Raw genomic sequence first — 14526 nt, 5'->3', positions numbered from 1 at the left:
TGGGAGGCAGGGGACTCCGAAGGGTCTGGAACATACAGGAAGTTCTCTCCTCTTTGACTCACTGCCCTGGGGGCTGTGCCCTGCAGGTATCTGCCCTGCAGCAGGGGGCAGGGGCGCGGGATGGAGCGGCAGAAGAGGAGGGGGCCGTGGAGCTGGGACCGAAGCGCCTGCGGAAGGTGGGTCATGGGAAACTGCGTGGCAGGGGCAGGTCTTCCGCCAGACGGGAGGTGAGGGCCCTACCCCGCTTTAGTTCAGCAGAGCAAATGCTTGAATTAAATTTGGGACTTTCTCCAATATTGCCACCTCTGTCTCCTTCTTTCCCCCACCCTGCCTGCAATGAAATCTATAGATCTTGAGCGTGTGTGTGCACCCAATGTGCTGCTGGCTCATAATAACGTTGTCCACTTGAATCGCTAGGTGCCGTCTACCTGGTGTGTCGGTGTCAGGCGAGATCCCTTCTCTCTCTGAGCCTTTGTTCCCCTAGTCAGGCCCCTTCCTAGGTTACAAGAGTCTGAGACAGCAGGAGGTGGTGCGCACTGAAATTGGAGGCAGAGCTGTGGTCTGCTCTGGTTGTGCTATCCCTGGGGTGGGCCAGGGGAGTGGGATACCCTGGGCCCTGAGGACTGACTGGTGGCTCACTGTCCCTGGAGGATGACACGGGCCGGGTAGAGGAGCTGCAGGAGCTCCTGGAGAAGCAGAACTTTGAGTTGAGCCAGGCCCGGGAGCGACTGGTCACCCTGACAGCAACCGTGGCCGAGCTTGAGGAGGACCTGGGCACGGCCCGCCGGGACCTCATCAAGTCGGAGGAACTGAGCAGCAAGCACCAGCGGGACCTCCGGGAGGTGAGCAAGGCCCCCCGCCCCCACCCCCCGGCCCCATCTGGTTGAGTGGGGCGTTCGGCACCCGGGAGGGGAGGTGCTTAGATGCCCTGGGGGCGGAGGGAGGGCCGGACCGGGGCTGGGGGGTTTAAGACTAAATACTGGGTGGGCTCCACTGTGGGGAGGAGTGGCGGGAGGGATGGGTCAAGGTCAGCAACTGGCAGGGCGATGTGGGGAAGATACAGCCAGCCAGGTATTGGTGGGGAGGTGCAGACAGTATGGGGGTGGGGTGAAGCTGATGACGTTCCGTCCTGTCCCCTCCTCTCCTGCCCAGGCTCTGGCCCAGAAGGAGGACATGGAGGAGAGAATCACGACACTAGAGAAGCGCTACCTGGCTGCTCAGCGTGAGGCCACCTCCATCCATGACCTCAACGACAAACTGGAGAACGAGCTGGCCAATAAGGAGTCCCTGCACCGCCAGGTAACTCCTCCCGATGGGGTGGGGGCAGGCCTCGTACTTGACCCTGGAGGCCCTGGTGGTCATGCCGGAACCTCCCCTTGGTGGCCCAGGAGCCCTTGGGGGTCCTGCCGGTCACCTTGGGAAAGGGGAAGCCAGGCCTCTTGGGTAGCCAAGAACCAAGGTTGTCCTTTGCTTCTCTGGCCTGGCACCTGCTCTCTCCTGAGGCTGGGGCAGAGGGTCGGGAGGCTTCGGTGTCCCCTCTTAACTCTCCCCCGCCCCGCCCCGCCCCGCCCCACCCCGTGCTAGTGTGAGGAGAAGGCCCGACACCTGCAGGAGCTGCTGGAGGTGGCGGAACAGAAGCTGCAGCAGACCATGCGCAAGGCCGAGACGCTGCCGGAGGTGGAGGCCGAGCTGGCTCAGAGAATTGCGGCCCTCACCAAGGCGAGTGGGCCCGGGGCCCGGGGGTCTCCCCTGCTTCCCTTTCCGCTCCCGGAGCTCTTATGGAGCCAGGCAGTGAGTGGAGACAGCGGGAGGCACGCGGCACCGGGAGCCAGGAGACAGCTTCCCACGGCATGACTTCACTGTCCGTGTCTGTCGGTTGGAAGACCAATCCCTGCCCTCATCACCCCGCAGGGAGGGGACGGTCCCCTGAGAAGGGGTGGAGAAGCCCTGGGAGAAGTAGATGAGACTACTCTTGTGTTAATATTTCCTTTTGTGTGGGGCTGGAGTTGAAAAATTAGGACTTTCATCTCTGGAAAGATGAATTCCGAGAGGAGATAGGATCAGAGGGGGTGGAGGGTGGGAGTTTAGACCGAGCTTTTTTTTTTTTTTAACATTTTATTTTATACTCGATGATTTTTCTTTTTTCTTTCTTTTTTTTTTTTTAAAGTTTACTTATTTTGAGAGAGACAGAAAGAGAGTGCAAGCAGGGGAGGGACAGAGAGAGAGGGGGGCACAGAGGATCTGCAGCAGGCCCTGTACTGACAGCACAGAGCCCGATGTGGGGCTTGAACTCACGAACCACGAGATTATGACCTGAGTCAAAGACAGATGCTTAACTGACTCAGCCACCCAGGTGCCGCTGAGTATACCCCTGTTTATCAAATTGAAGCATTCTGGGACCAACTCTGGTTGCCTGAAGGTGGCGGCTTTAGGATTAATACAAGGCAATAGAGTTGTACCTGATGGGTAGTAAACTTTGTGGAGTAATCATTCTTAAGAGGCGTGCAGGCTGGAACATCACAGGATCTGGAAGAGCTGGGTAAATGCACAGATATAGATGGGATGGGTTGATCAAGAGAATTTAAGGGTGTCTGCAGCAGGCTGGATGCCTTCAGGGGTGGCCTCACTTGGGATCACCTTCGCTATCCTCCCTCCGGCCCACTGAGAGAAGGAAATCCGAAGTAAGCATCAGGCCCCCGGAGCTTGGGAGGACACAGGCTGGCCAGTGTGGCAGGGTGGCAGCTTGCGGGCGCTGTGGCGAGAACCTGCAGCCTGGCTGTCCTCGGGGAAACCCAGGACCAAGTCTGCTTCTGCCACCAACTGGCTCCGTGACCTGAGAAGTCACCCCCTCCCCAATCAGGTGTCAGTGTCGTTATCTCTTTGATGATGCCATCATCTCCATGATGATGGGGTTGGACTTGGTGGTGTCTAAGACCTTTCTAGCTCCTAGGGATGAAGTGCTGGGTTTAAAGTGCAGCAGAAGATGTCACATGTGGGATGCTGAGCCGTCAGCTTGAGTATCTCCCAAAACTGCCAGGAAGGATGGGCTGAACTGAATATGTTCAAATGACTCAATGGCGGCAGGGGGCGGGGGGGTGGGCTTTAAGGAAGGATTTCCTGACTGTGAGATGTGTGATAGTCTGGAGTATCTAGTCAGCAGAGACAGTGGGGTCTCCATCTCTGGAGACACATGAGTGGAAAGGAGACCACTCTACTTTGGCTCGTTTAATTACAAAGATGACAACCATAGCTGGCGTTTACTGAGTGTTGATTGCGTCCTAAGTGTTTGCCATGGATTATCTCATTTAGTCCTTGCACTAGTCCAATGGGCATAGGTGCTGTTGTTATCCGTGTTTCACAGTTGAGGAAGCTAAGGCACATAGAGGTTCAATGACTTGCCTGAGGCCACACAGCTGGGAAGAGAGGGAGCTGGGATTCGAACCCAGGCAGTCTGGCTTGCGTCCATACTCTTAAGTGCGGGTGCATCTGCCTGGAGGCATACAGATTTATGGTAGCTCATGTTTTCCGGTGGAGTTTTCTCTGGGAGCATGGAGAGAAGTTACAGTCCATTGGGCTGCCAGCTCTGGGATTTTTAAGTTTATTTATTTATTTTGAGAGAGAGCGGGCGAGACAGTGAATATGAATGTGGGAGGGGCAGAGAGAGAGAGAGCAAGAGAGAGAGAGAGAGAATCCCAAGCAGGCTCCTCACTGTCAGTGCAGAGCCTGATGTGGGGCCCAAACCATGAGATCGTGACCTGAGCCAAAACCGAGAGTCGGACGTTTAACCGACTGAGCCACCCAGGTGCCCCTGGGATGTTTTAAAGCAGGCCCTGAGCAGGAAGAATGGGGTGGGGAAAACACCTGGCAGGGGGTAGAGAGTACTTGGGGAGAAGGGCAGTGGTGATGGCAGTTCTGCTCCGAGGTGAGAGGTCGAGGGCTAGGCTTCGTTGGTACTGAGGCCCTGATCCCCCAAGGGCACCCTGGCACTGGGGGATGTGGGGGCCTCAGCAGGCTGCACTGACCCATCCCTGCTTCCAGGCTGAAGAAAGGCATGGCAACATTGAGGAACACCTGCGGCAGCTGGAGGGGCAGCTGGAGGAGAAGAACCAGGAGCTGGCAAGGGTGAGGGCACCGGGCCGGGGCTCTCGGTCCCCCTCCCTGTCCCCAGGGCAGCCTCCCAGGATGGTGGGAGCTGGGAGGGGCCTGGCCAGGGACAGAGCCATAGAGGGGCAGAGGAGGTGGTCAGGTGAGTGGGCTGGAACTGGGGGGGAATGGATGGCTCCCCGGGAAGGGCCTGGGGTGACCTGGTGCCAGGTGTGCTGGCTTTGCAGGTGCGCCAGCGGGAGAAGATGAATGAGGACCACAACAAGCGGCTGTCAGACACCGTCGACCGGCTGCTCAGCGAGTCCAACGAGAGACTGCAGCTGCACCTCAAGGAGCGAATGGCGGCCCTGGAGGAGAAGGTGCGGTGGGACCCCGGCCCGGGTGGGCGGGGCTGCCAGGGCGGGGCGAGGGGTGGGTGTGGGTGGAGCCGGGCGGGCCCAGACGGGAGGAATCAGGATGTGAGAGGGTTAGGGGCGGGGCGTGTCCATTCCGCAGACACTAGTGGACTGACCCCAGGGAGGCTGGGGAAAGGAGGAGCGGGAAGGGTGACGGGGGGGGGGGGGGGGGGGGGGGGGGGGCACGGGCTGGCCTGGGGAGGTGGGGCGGGGAGGGGGAAGGTGCGGGGCGGCGTCCCTAGCTCGCAGCTCTTCTCCCCCAGAACACGTTGATCCAGGAGCTGGAGAGCTCCCAGCGGCAGATCGAGGAGCAGCACCATCACAAGGTACCCAGCTGCCGGCCAGCCCCGCCAGCCTGGGAGGGCCGGGCTTGCGGTGAGGAACACGCCTGTGTTTCATGCAGCTGCTCTGACACCCAGCACCACGCTAGTCCGGGCACAGACGTTATTTCACTGATCCTCGCTAGAGCCCGTCACGGTGGGTGCATCACCACCCACATGTAAAGAAGAAACGGAGGCCATAAGCATAGGGCATAGGGTGGGCAGCAGAGAGGCAGGGCCCAGGGAAAGATTTGGTGGGGCCCTCAAACCTGGTAAGGCAGGAGTCTGGTGATTCTGGGAGGATTAGGCACTGTGCCTGCCTCAGCAACGTCTGTGAGGTCTGGGCGGGCACCGGGCGCCCCTCTGCTGCCCAGCCTCCATTGCCATGCGTTTGTGTGGTGGTGAGGGCTCAGCAGGCCTATTCCGGTAGAATTCTTACCCAAGACAAACCCTCTTCCGGCCCTGCCCCTCTGCTTGCCCACTGCCGACCTTTCTGCTCCCTTTCCAGTTGGACCTCTTCTCTTGGTGTCATCTGTGAGCCTGGCCGGGGGCCCCTGGCTTTGGACTTTGCAGTACATTCTTCTGCTTCTCCCCAACTCTGCTGTCCTCTCTGTCCCTCTCTCCCCTCTCTGCCCCTCCCTGGTCCCACCCCCACCCCGGGTCTGCCTGGCACAGGGCCGCCTGTCTGAAGAGATTGAGAAGCTGCGCCAAGAGGTGGACCAGCTGAAGGGTCGAGGGGGGCCGTTTGTGGATGGCATCCACTCCAGGTACTGGAGCGCGGGAGGCTGGGCGTGCTGGGATGGGGTCCTGGATGGACCCTGAGGAAGGAGACTTCCTCCCACCAAAAGACCGCCCAGGACCTCAGGGGTCCTCCTCCTATCCAGGGTGGGACACTGAGGCTCCAAGAACTTGGTCAAAGTCACCTAGCTCACTTGGGCAGCTTAGAAGGAGCACCTGTCCTCTGAGCTGAGGGATGCTGAGAGGCAAGTAAAGACAGGATGCTCCTTCCCCAGTGCCATGGGACACAGGCCATGCTGTTTTCCTTGACAGAGGGCATGATGCCCTTGCAAGGGGTCTGCTGAGTTACATGCTCACCCATGTCCCACAGGACTTGCTCATGGCGAATGTCTGGTTCATTCTAGTTCTTTTGAGTCACCATCTTTAGGGCTCTGAAGGATTGTTGTTTGAGAGTTAAGGACCGCCTAGGTTCAGGTAGCAGGCAGGGGGCAGAAAGGCAGCATGAGAGACTGAAATGAGGCATTAAGGACTTCCTTACTGTTGGAAGTTGAGATGCCATGTCCATGGTTGGTGATATCCCTTTTTCCAAAAACATTTGAAGAGATGGTGAGTGGAGCTTTCTACCTAGTGTTTGAATTAGGTCCATGTTTTAGGGAACTACTGGATTCCCCCCCGCCCCCACATTTTGCAAAGTCATTGACATTGAACTCAGACCTCAATCCTGCTACTTCTCTGCCCAGAGAGGCAAGGTGAAGACTGAAGATACTAGTAGGTGATGCCACTTGAGGTTCATGGCTCCTGGCTGTTTTCTTTCCAAACCAAAGTGTCACAGAAGAGAGTCTCACAGGTTCCCTTCGGTCGTGCTCTTGCCATATCAGGGAGATGGGGATCAGCTTCCCTGAAGGAAATGGGTACATGCATATATATGTGTGGAGGGGTAGGGTTTGAGTTAGGGAAAGGGATGTTGACTTTGAAGAAGAGAAGCCTGTGGCTGTCTGGAATAGTAGAGATGTAAGTACCATCTTCAAGGTCATCAGAAATTGTTGTATAGGAGAGGAGTATGGAGAGAAGCAGGGAGTGGAAACAGGAAATAGTAGGTGGGATTCCTCTGACTTCTTCCTTCCCATAGGTTTCTCAGAAGAGACCCCCCCCCCCCCCCCCATAAATAAGACATGACTTAGAGTATATCAAGCCATTTGCCACTGCTTGCTTTCCTTAATGGTTGGGAATTCTTGGCTTTGACCGTAGCAATACAGGACCCATCATGGAATCGGGACTGAACTGCAGGGGAGGAGAGGGAGATAAGCAGAAACTCCCTTTTCCCTGCAGCTACCTTGTACAATCCGCTGTAGGCTTGCCCTGTCCCTTTGCCCTGGGCCCCCTCAAGGCTTCCAAATTGGGAAGGCATAGGGAAGAAGTGTCACTAGGGAAGGCTTCCAGACATTCCAGAGCATCATAACTGGGATTCTAAAATCTCGGAGTTGAAATAGACCTTTGGGGCATCTCTAGCCCGTGTCTCTGATACGGTATCAGGGTGTCCTGAAGTTTCCTGGGGGTAGGAAATATGCCTGGGTTGAATTTTGGCTAGGGACTCTTCCAGATTATGGGGAAACCCAAGGAATGTTGCTTAGGAGAAAGCGAAGAAACAAAAGCCCTCAGGATTAAAAGGAGTTTTAGAGATCCTTCCTTCCAATGTCTCTCAATGCCGGGAGCTCTCCCACACCATTCTTGTCAGGGCCCGAGAGCTGCTGCTTGACTAACTCGTTGATGGGGAGCTCAGCTTTTTAAATTTTTGTTTAATGTTTATTTATGTTTGAGAGATAGCCTGTGTGGGAATGAGCGGGGGAGGGGGGGCAGAGAGAGAGGGAGACAGAGGATCCCAAGAGGACTCTGCACTGATAGCACAGAGCCCGAGGCAGGGCTTGAACAAACTGTGATATTGTGACCTGAGCTGAAGTCAGACGCTTAACCAGCGGAGCCACCCAGGCGCCCCACCCCACTCCACCTTAAACGTTTTTTTAAAAAATGTTAATTTTTGAGAGAGAGAGACAGACAGACAGCTTTTCTAAAGCCACCAGATGCATCCCAAGCCAAATTTTACCATTCGTAGGTGCTTCTTATGTTTTCTTTAAAAAATTTTTTTTGAATGTTCATTTATTTTTGAGAGAGAGAGAGAGAGAGGCAGAGCGTGAGCCGGGGAGGGGCACAGAGAGTGGGAGACACAGAATCCGAAGCAGGCTCCAGGCTCTGAGCTGTCAGCACAGAGCCCGACGTGGTGCTCGAACTCACAAACTGTGAGATCATGACCTGAGCCTAAGTCGGACGCTTAACTGACTGAGCCACCCAGGTGCACCCAAGATGCTTCTTATGTTAAATGGAAAGCTGCCTCCCTAGAACTTTCTCCCCTGGACCATTCTGATCCCTGGGGCACCAGAGAATAAATCGAATCTTGTTTACATGGCAGTCCTTAAACCATTTACAATAGCTCTATGCCTGCTAAGACTTCTCTTCGCCAAACTGAAGATCCTTTAACCCTTTGGACCTAGCGGGTGTGAGCCGGGGCACTCAGTCTTCAGGGCTGGCCTTTTCTTCCCCTGAACACTCAAGGTCGCATATGGGCAGTGCAGCGGACGTGCGGTTCTCCCTGAGCACAGCCACCCACGCGCCCTCAGGTCTGCATCGCCGCTACTCGGCACTGCGGGAGGAGTCTGCCAAGGTGAGGGGTGGAGGGGTGAGTGTGGAGGGGTCTCCCCAGGGAGCTTGGGGTCAGTTCAGCCGCGTGCCTGGCTCCAGTTTCACAGACGGCTGGCGTGCGGTGCAAATCCTCCCCCTCCCGTCCCCCCGTGTGGACAACAGCTGCAGCCGGGGTTGGGGCCACTGTCAGCTGCAACAGCTGTGCCCCCTCACTTTGGCCTCCTGGTGGGCAAGCGGTAGGGGCTGGCGGGCGGCCAGCCAGTCCCTGAGGCCCCACTGAAGTGTGTGCACGTGTGCCTGGGCGTGCAGGCGTGTGTTTCTAGTGGTCGGGGTGGGAGATGCAGGGGCCAGACGGAATTGGCAAGCTTTCTGGAACAAAAGCTGTGGTTTGTGGGGGAGTTGAGGGAGGGATGGCAGGTTAACTGGCCCTGGGGATGGCACCTGAAGTTTTCTGAGAAGCAGCTTCAAGTTCATGCTGAGACTGCCTGGGGAACTGGGGCGGGAGGAGGGAACGAGAAAGATAGGGGCCGAAAAGGACCAACTTCCTCTTTTTGGGGGGGCAATGTGATTCTGTTGTAACCCCATAATGGTTAAGCATGCTTTGTCTTGAGCCCGGGCCCTCTACATGCGCTGAGGCACTACAACATACATGTAGAGAAGGGGGAACTCCTAGCCTGATAGGGGAAGGTTCATCTCTGCCCTTAGGAAAGCCCCAGTCTGATGGAATCGCAGCCTGAACGAAGGCTTCTCATTCTCTCTCCCCTTACCCTTTGCTCTTTCTGTTTTTAAGAACACAGCAGGTGCCCAGGAGCTAGAAAGGAACCCTAAGGGAACCTTGGGGGGTTGGGTCCCAGAGGATGGGGTTAGGGCACCTCTCTGTCTCTGATCCCTTTCCTTTTCTTCCCCTGCTCTTCTGGCTCATTCAGTTCTGTGCTCTTTCTTCTTCTACGCCTTTGTCCACCGACGAGGTTTGCAGGTGCCTTCTGGGAAGCCACCACCTCTCAGGGTTGACTACAGGGCCCTGTGATGTGCTGAAACTCTGGGAGACACAAGGCAGTCAGGACTGCTTGGTTTCTCTTGTCGCCTGGGTCTGGTTACTCTTGGAGAGTTTGTGTTAATAGAAAGGGATAGCCTACATACGGTGCTTACTTTGTGTCAGACACCGTGCTAAGTGCCTCACATGCATTTCCTCACTCAGTTCTCATAATTACTTGCAAAGGAGGTTCTACTACTATCCCTGTTGTACAGATGAAGAAACTGAGGCACAGAGAGGTGACATAGCTTTACCACAGTTGCCCGGCAGGTTTCAAAGCAAGGCAGTCTCTCTCCGGAATCTGTGCCTAACCACTCTGCCACTCTGGCTCCTTGAATTGGAAGTATTACGTCTTAGACTTTAACAGGCACATAAATCACCTGGGAATCTGGTTAAAATGCAGACTCTGAATCATGAAGGCCGGGGGCGGGGCCCGAGATTTTGCACTTCTAACAAGTCCCCCGGAGATGCCAGTGCTGCTGGTACAGGTGGGGAGGGTCCTGCTCCTCAGCCCGTCTGTTGTGTCTTATTACTACCCTTCTCCCCTCCTTTGCTAAGGGCTGGGAGCCCTCTCCACTGCCTGGGGTGCTGGCGCCCACAGCCACCCCTGCCTTTGACAGCGACCCTGAGATCTCCGACGTGGATGAGGATGAGCCAGGGGGTCTGGTGGGCTCCGTGGATGTTGTCTCTCCCAGCGGCCACTCGGATGCCCAGACCCTGGCCATGATGCTCCAGGAGCAGCTGGATGCCATCAACGAGGAGATCAGGTTAGGGCAGGGGTGGAGGGTCTGGGAGGTACCTTGAAGGACAGGGGCCCCTTTGGGTTTGGGCACTGCAGGAAAAATTCTTCATGTATTTGCTTGTCTCCAACAGCTGCACCTTCGAGTGCTTGGTCTAGGGACTCTGTGTGTGTGTGTGTGGGGGGGAGTGGTCTCAGGCCCACTACTGGACGGAGAGGGGTGGGGTCTCAGACTGACTTCTCAGACTTCATTTCCCCTCCTAGGGCTTGGGAGGCTGTGTTCCTGCAGCTAAATGTCATCGCTAAGAGCCTAGCTCGCACTTACTGAGGTCACCTCAGGGTGAGAGCTTTGTATAAATGCTGCTGTCAGTCTCACTAGCCTCTGGGGGAAGCAGCATTATTTCCATGTTACAGACAAGGGAACGGAAACCAGACAGGTTAAGTGATTTGCCCAAAGCCACAGAGTAAGTGGCAGAACCAGGATTCAAACTCAGGTCTACACTCAGTGCACTGTAGCATGTCTTCCATCCCTAACAAGACATCAAGCGGAAACCAGTGGCGGGGAAAGTTACCAAGCCCTGTACTTTACCCTGCCTTTGTAGGGGGGCTATTAATGTTTATCACCAACGGCAAGGGAGAATCTGAGCCCGAGTGCATCAGAGCTTTAGAGGGCTATCAGGGGCATCTGGTTCCGTGGTTCCCACACTTTTGGATTTCACAGACCAGTTAAAAGGAAAACATCATAACACACACACACACACACACACACACACACACACACACACACAGGCCTCCAACTTTTATTCTGCAAAGGCAATCGGGAATGGTAGCTGCTGTTTCCTATCACAACTATTGTACAAAAGAAAGGGCATTTTAACATTCCCTAGTGTCAGAAGACACTCTCAGGATAAAGACAAGCCCTGCTCCCGGAGGACCGAAGGCATGTTACGTCAGCGCGCGTGTGTGAGAGTGCGCACGCGCTCCCCCTCCCCCGGCCCTCCCCCCTCCCATGGTCATCAGTTTTCTCATTTTTCTGTCTAACAGGGAAAACTCCTTCGGGGTCATTGTCAGTTAAAGGACAACGGGTTTGGGGAAGGACCTGGGTTTGGGAACTGCTGGCTCGGACCCCTCCTGGCGTTGGGGATATGGGGAAACTGAGGCCGGAGAGCCTGACTCAGGGTTGCCCGCATAGTTAGTGGTAGGTCAAGAATTCTGCCTCCCAGGATGGCTTGTATGCCACTGACTACATGCCTCCTTTTCCCACAGCTTCTTTTGGTAGACTGGGGAGTTTTGTTACGTGAGGCCAGCTGACGAGAGACGCAGAGAGAGGGAGAGAGAGAGCGATGTTTCTGAGCTGCGGTGGGCAGGGCCGGCTGGGTCGGCGAGGCCATGCCAGACCCAGCGTGGCTCCCCCACCCCAGGCATGGCCTTCTGCCCGGGGTCCCAGGGTGGTGAGCGCGGACGCTGCCGCCACCGGCCTCCTGCTGGGCCTCGGAGGGGCCAACTCAGGGTCTGGTTTCCCCAGGATGATCCAGGAAGAGAAGGAGTCCACAGAGCTCCGTGCCGAGGAGATTGAGACTCGAGTGACCAGCGGCAGCATGGAGGCCCTAAACCTGACCCAGCTGCGCAAACGCGGTTCTATCCCCACCTCTCTGACCGCCCTGTCCCTGGCCAGCGCGTCCCCTCCGCTCAGCGGCCGCTCCACGCCCAAGCTCACCTCCCGCAGTGCAGCCCAGGACCTGGACCGCATGGGGGTCATGACCCTGGTGAGAGTCTTGGGGCGGTTGATGAGCGGCCCTGTCATGGCCGGGCTCTGCGTTGGGGGCTGGCCGAGGGGAGCTGCTAAGGCAGGGGAGGGCTCCCTCCCCCTCAGTTGGGGCCGGCATCTTCTTCCCATGATGTGTGCAGACCCCGGCATGTCAGGCCACCAACGTGTCCTTCTGGGTTTGGAAAGGGCCTGTCGTGTCTTCCTGAGCCCTCTCTCTTGGATAAGCACAGAATGCGTAAGACACTCACCCCCTGCCCATACCTCTCCCTTTCTTCCAGAGGCGGCCCTGACTTACTTCATCAGGCCAGCTTTTTTTCTGCCCTCGTATTCTCTCAAGGCCTGTGTGAGGCACTGAATCCTATCTTCTCATCCTAAGACCACCAGGTTCCCCTTGGGGTTGACTTTCAGGCATCCAGAGGGTGATTCTGAGCTCACCCTTCACTCTCTCTTCCAGCCCAGTGACTTAAGAAAGCATAGGAGGAAGCTGCTGGTGAGTGCTGCCTGAGGACCCAGGTACTAACGGGTTAATTCTCCCAGGCCCTTCCCTTTCGGCCTCTCTCCCCTGGGCCCCTGAGTCTGAGTCTGGGCTCAGAGAGGCCCCAGGCCTTCCCATTGCGTTTCTCCAAGCTCCTCTGCCTTGTCCGGGCTGGGTAGGCAGGCCCCAGATCTCTCCCTCTATCCCCTGACGGCTTCACTGTCTGTTCAGTCGCCAGTGTCTCGGGAAGAGAACCGGGAGGATAAAGCCACCATAAAATGTGAGACTTCTCCTCCTTCCTCACCCAGGACGCTGCGGCTAGAGAAGCTTGGCCACCCAGCCCTGAGCCAGGAAGAAGGCAAAAGGTAAGTGGCACGGGCCCCACCTTGAGTCTCCCTACCGCCATGGTCACGTCCTCCCTGTTTCAAGAGAACATCTCACTTCTCTTTGAAATGCCATCATGGAAGGACATTCCCACATCTCCTTTGGTCACCTGCTCTGATCATACCCGCCCCCCACCTCCAACCTCCTGTTAAGTTCTTCCTGAGGTCTAACGTCCCTGACTCCTGCTATAATTAAAGTATGTTTCTTTTCATTCCACCCGCTCCTGGCTGTCATCCTGTAGTGCTTTGGAGGATCAGGGCAGCAACCCCAGCAGCAGCAACAGCAGCCAGGACTCCTTGCACAAGGGTGCCAAGCGCAAGGGCATCAAGTCGTCCATCGGCCGCCTGTTCGGGAAGAAGGAGAAGGGCCGGCTGATCCAGCTGAGCCGAGATGGAGCCACGGGCCATGGTTTCTGTCCACTTCCTAGCGAACGGGTGCAAGTAGGGGGGCCAGAGCAGGAGGGTGTACTCAGATCCAGCCTTCTCCCCCTGCCTCCCAGGGGCCAGTGGGTGGAAGGCACAGCCAGGCAGATTTCGGCTCCAGAGAGCAGCGGTTTTCCGTGAGATCTGTTCCGTGAGAGCCCCGGGCTGCCTCGGGAGGTGCTAGCTCCTGCCACAGAGGCTCCAGGCTGCAGGGAGGGAGGTATTTATTTGGAGCGATGTGGAAGGTATTTCTGTCTGGAGCGAGAGATTGGCCCTCTGAGGTTTCTTTCAGTTTGGAGGTTTTCGGGTGTTCTCAGGGCCTTCGGGAAGAATTTCTTGGTTCTTTCTTTAGGAGAGTCAGTTCGTGATTGGAACTTATTTCTAGTATACCTGATCCTCGGACGCAACGTATCGTAATGCCTCATTATGGCTTCGTAGACCTTATATTCGCGTAAACGCTTGGGAAAGAGCATTACTACCTCTGTGCTAATATAAAAAGTTCTCGTACATGCTTGGCACCTGGTAGGTACACAATAAATGTCAGCTATCTTCCTTTGCTTCTTCCCGCCCCCTCTCCTTTCTGTCATCTTTTCAATCATTTTTTTCAACAGACATTTATTAACTGCTATATACAAGGCTTAGTGTTGGGTGTTGGAGCAGTAGGCCATTCCTTCAAGGAGCTCAGTGTCTAGTGGAAAGGAAATAATAAAGAGATGATTCCAAAATAGTGTAATGATAGCGATATGCTTAGGGTGCTTCTGGAACTCAGAACTCAGCCATGGAGTGGTAGGGATGCCAGCAGTGGCTTCCTCTGCTAGGTAACAGGGCTGAAGCTTGAAGGCGGAGTAGGAATTAGCCCAGCTAAGAAGAGTTGTATGTGAGGGAACCGGGGATCTGGGAAAGGCAGCTTCTGGGTGCAAGAGCTTTGTTTGCAAAGGAGTCTTTTCAAAGTGGGAAGAAAGGGGTGGGAGGAGTGGAGGAGATGGCTTTGGATCCTAGGCTGGGGCCAGCTCATAAGGGCCTTGAGAAGTTCCCCCAACGCCACGGGAGCATTGACAATTGTGTGCAGGGGGACTTGGGAGCATTGACATTTGCGTGCAGGGGGACCCGATCAACTAGAAGAAAGGAACGTTTGAACCCAAAGGCATAATTAGACCTTGCACCTCAGGGAAGGTGTGAATCAGAACATAGCTAGCTGGGTGAGGAGGAGGAGGAGGAGGAGGAGGAGGTGGAGGAGGAGGAGGAGGAAGAGGAGGCAAGGTGGGCACCTGTCCCCTGGGAGGGGATTGAGGTGGAGCACCCTGCCCCCAGCCCACAGGGGTGCAGGGAGTCGTGGAGCTGACCACAGATGGGGCTGGGAGGGAGCCGAGAAAGTCTGATCTGTGCGAAGTCTCATGGTTTTCTACGCTCCCCGCGCCCCAGTGGCATCTAAGACAGCATCTCACCTCGTTTTC

The 14526-nt window shown here is 56.0% G+C and overlaps 1 protein-coding gene across 9 annotated transcripts in view; it reads left to right on the top strand.

The window, feature by feature from the left end:
• PPFIA4 (PPFI scaffold protein A4) overlaps positions 1 to 14526 on the top strand; it is a 51121-nt gene that overhangs the window by 17716 nt on the left and 18879 nt on the right. For 6 of the 9 annotated variants that reach the window (XM_086694208.1, XM_086694206.1, XM_086694205.1 and 3 more), the window contains exons 6-19: positions 87 to 176; positions 651 to 842; positions 1153 to 1299; positions 1585 to 1719; positions 4039 to 4122; positions 4332 to 4463; positions 4763 to 4825; positions 5495 to 5586; positions 8165 to 8273; positions 9843 to 10051; positions 11549 to 11789; positions 12246 to 12281; positions 12498 to 12631; positions 12892 to 13058. In XM_086694208.1, the coding sequence (XP_086550334.1) occupies positions 87 to 176; positions 651 to 842; positions 1153 to 1299; positions 1585 to 1719; positions 4039 to 4122; positions 4332 to 4463; positions 4763 to 4825; positions 5495 to 5586; positions 8165 to 8273; positions 9843 to 10051; positions 11549 to 11789; positions 12246 to 12281; positions 12498 to 12631; positions 12892 to 13058 (1831 nt within the window). The remainder of the gene's footprint in view (positions 1 to 86; positions 177 to 650; positions 843 to 1152; positions 1300 to 1584; positions 1720 to 4038; positions 4123 to 4331; positions 4464 to 4762; positions 4826 to 5494; positions 5587 to 8164; positions 8274 to 9842; positions 10052 to 11548; positions 11790 to 12245; positions 12282 to 12497; positions 12632 to 12891; positions 13059 to 14526) is intronic. The other 3 variants (XM_086694209.1, XM_086694207.1, XM_086694211.1) reach the window with 2 other exon arrangements.

This window comes from Puma concolor, chromosome E4 (genome assembly GCF_028749965.1).
Source record: "Puma concolor isolate L17-30 chromosome E4, mPumCon1.1.hap2, whole genome shotgun sequence".
Taxonomy (NCBI): Eukaryota; Metazoa; Chordata; class Mammalia; order Carnivora; family Felidae; genus Puma; species Puma concolor.
This window is presented reverse-complemented; position numbering and strand designations above follow the sequence as displayed.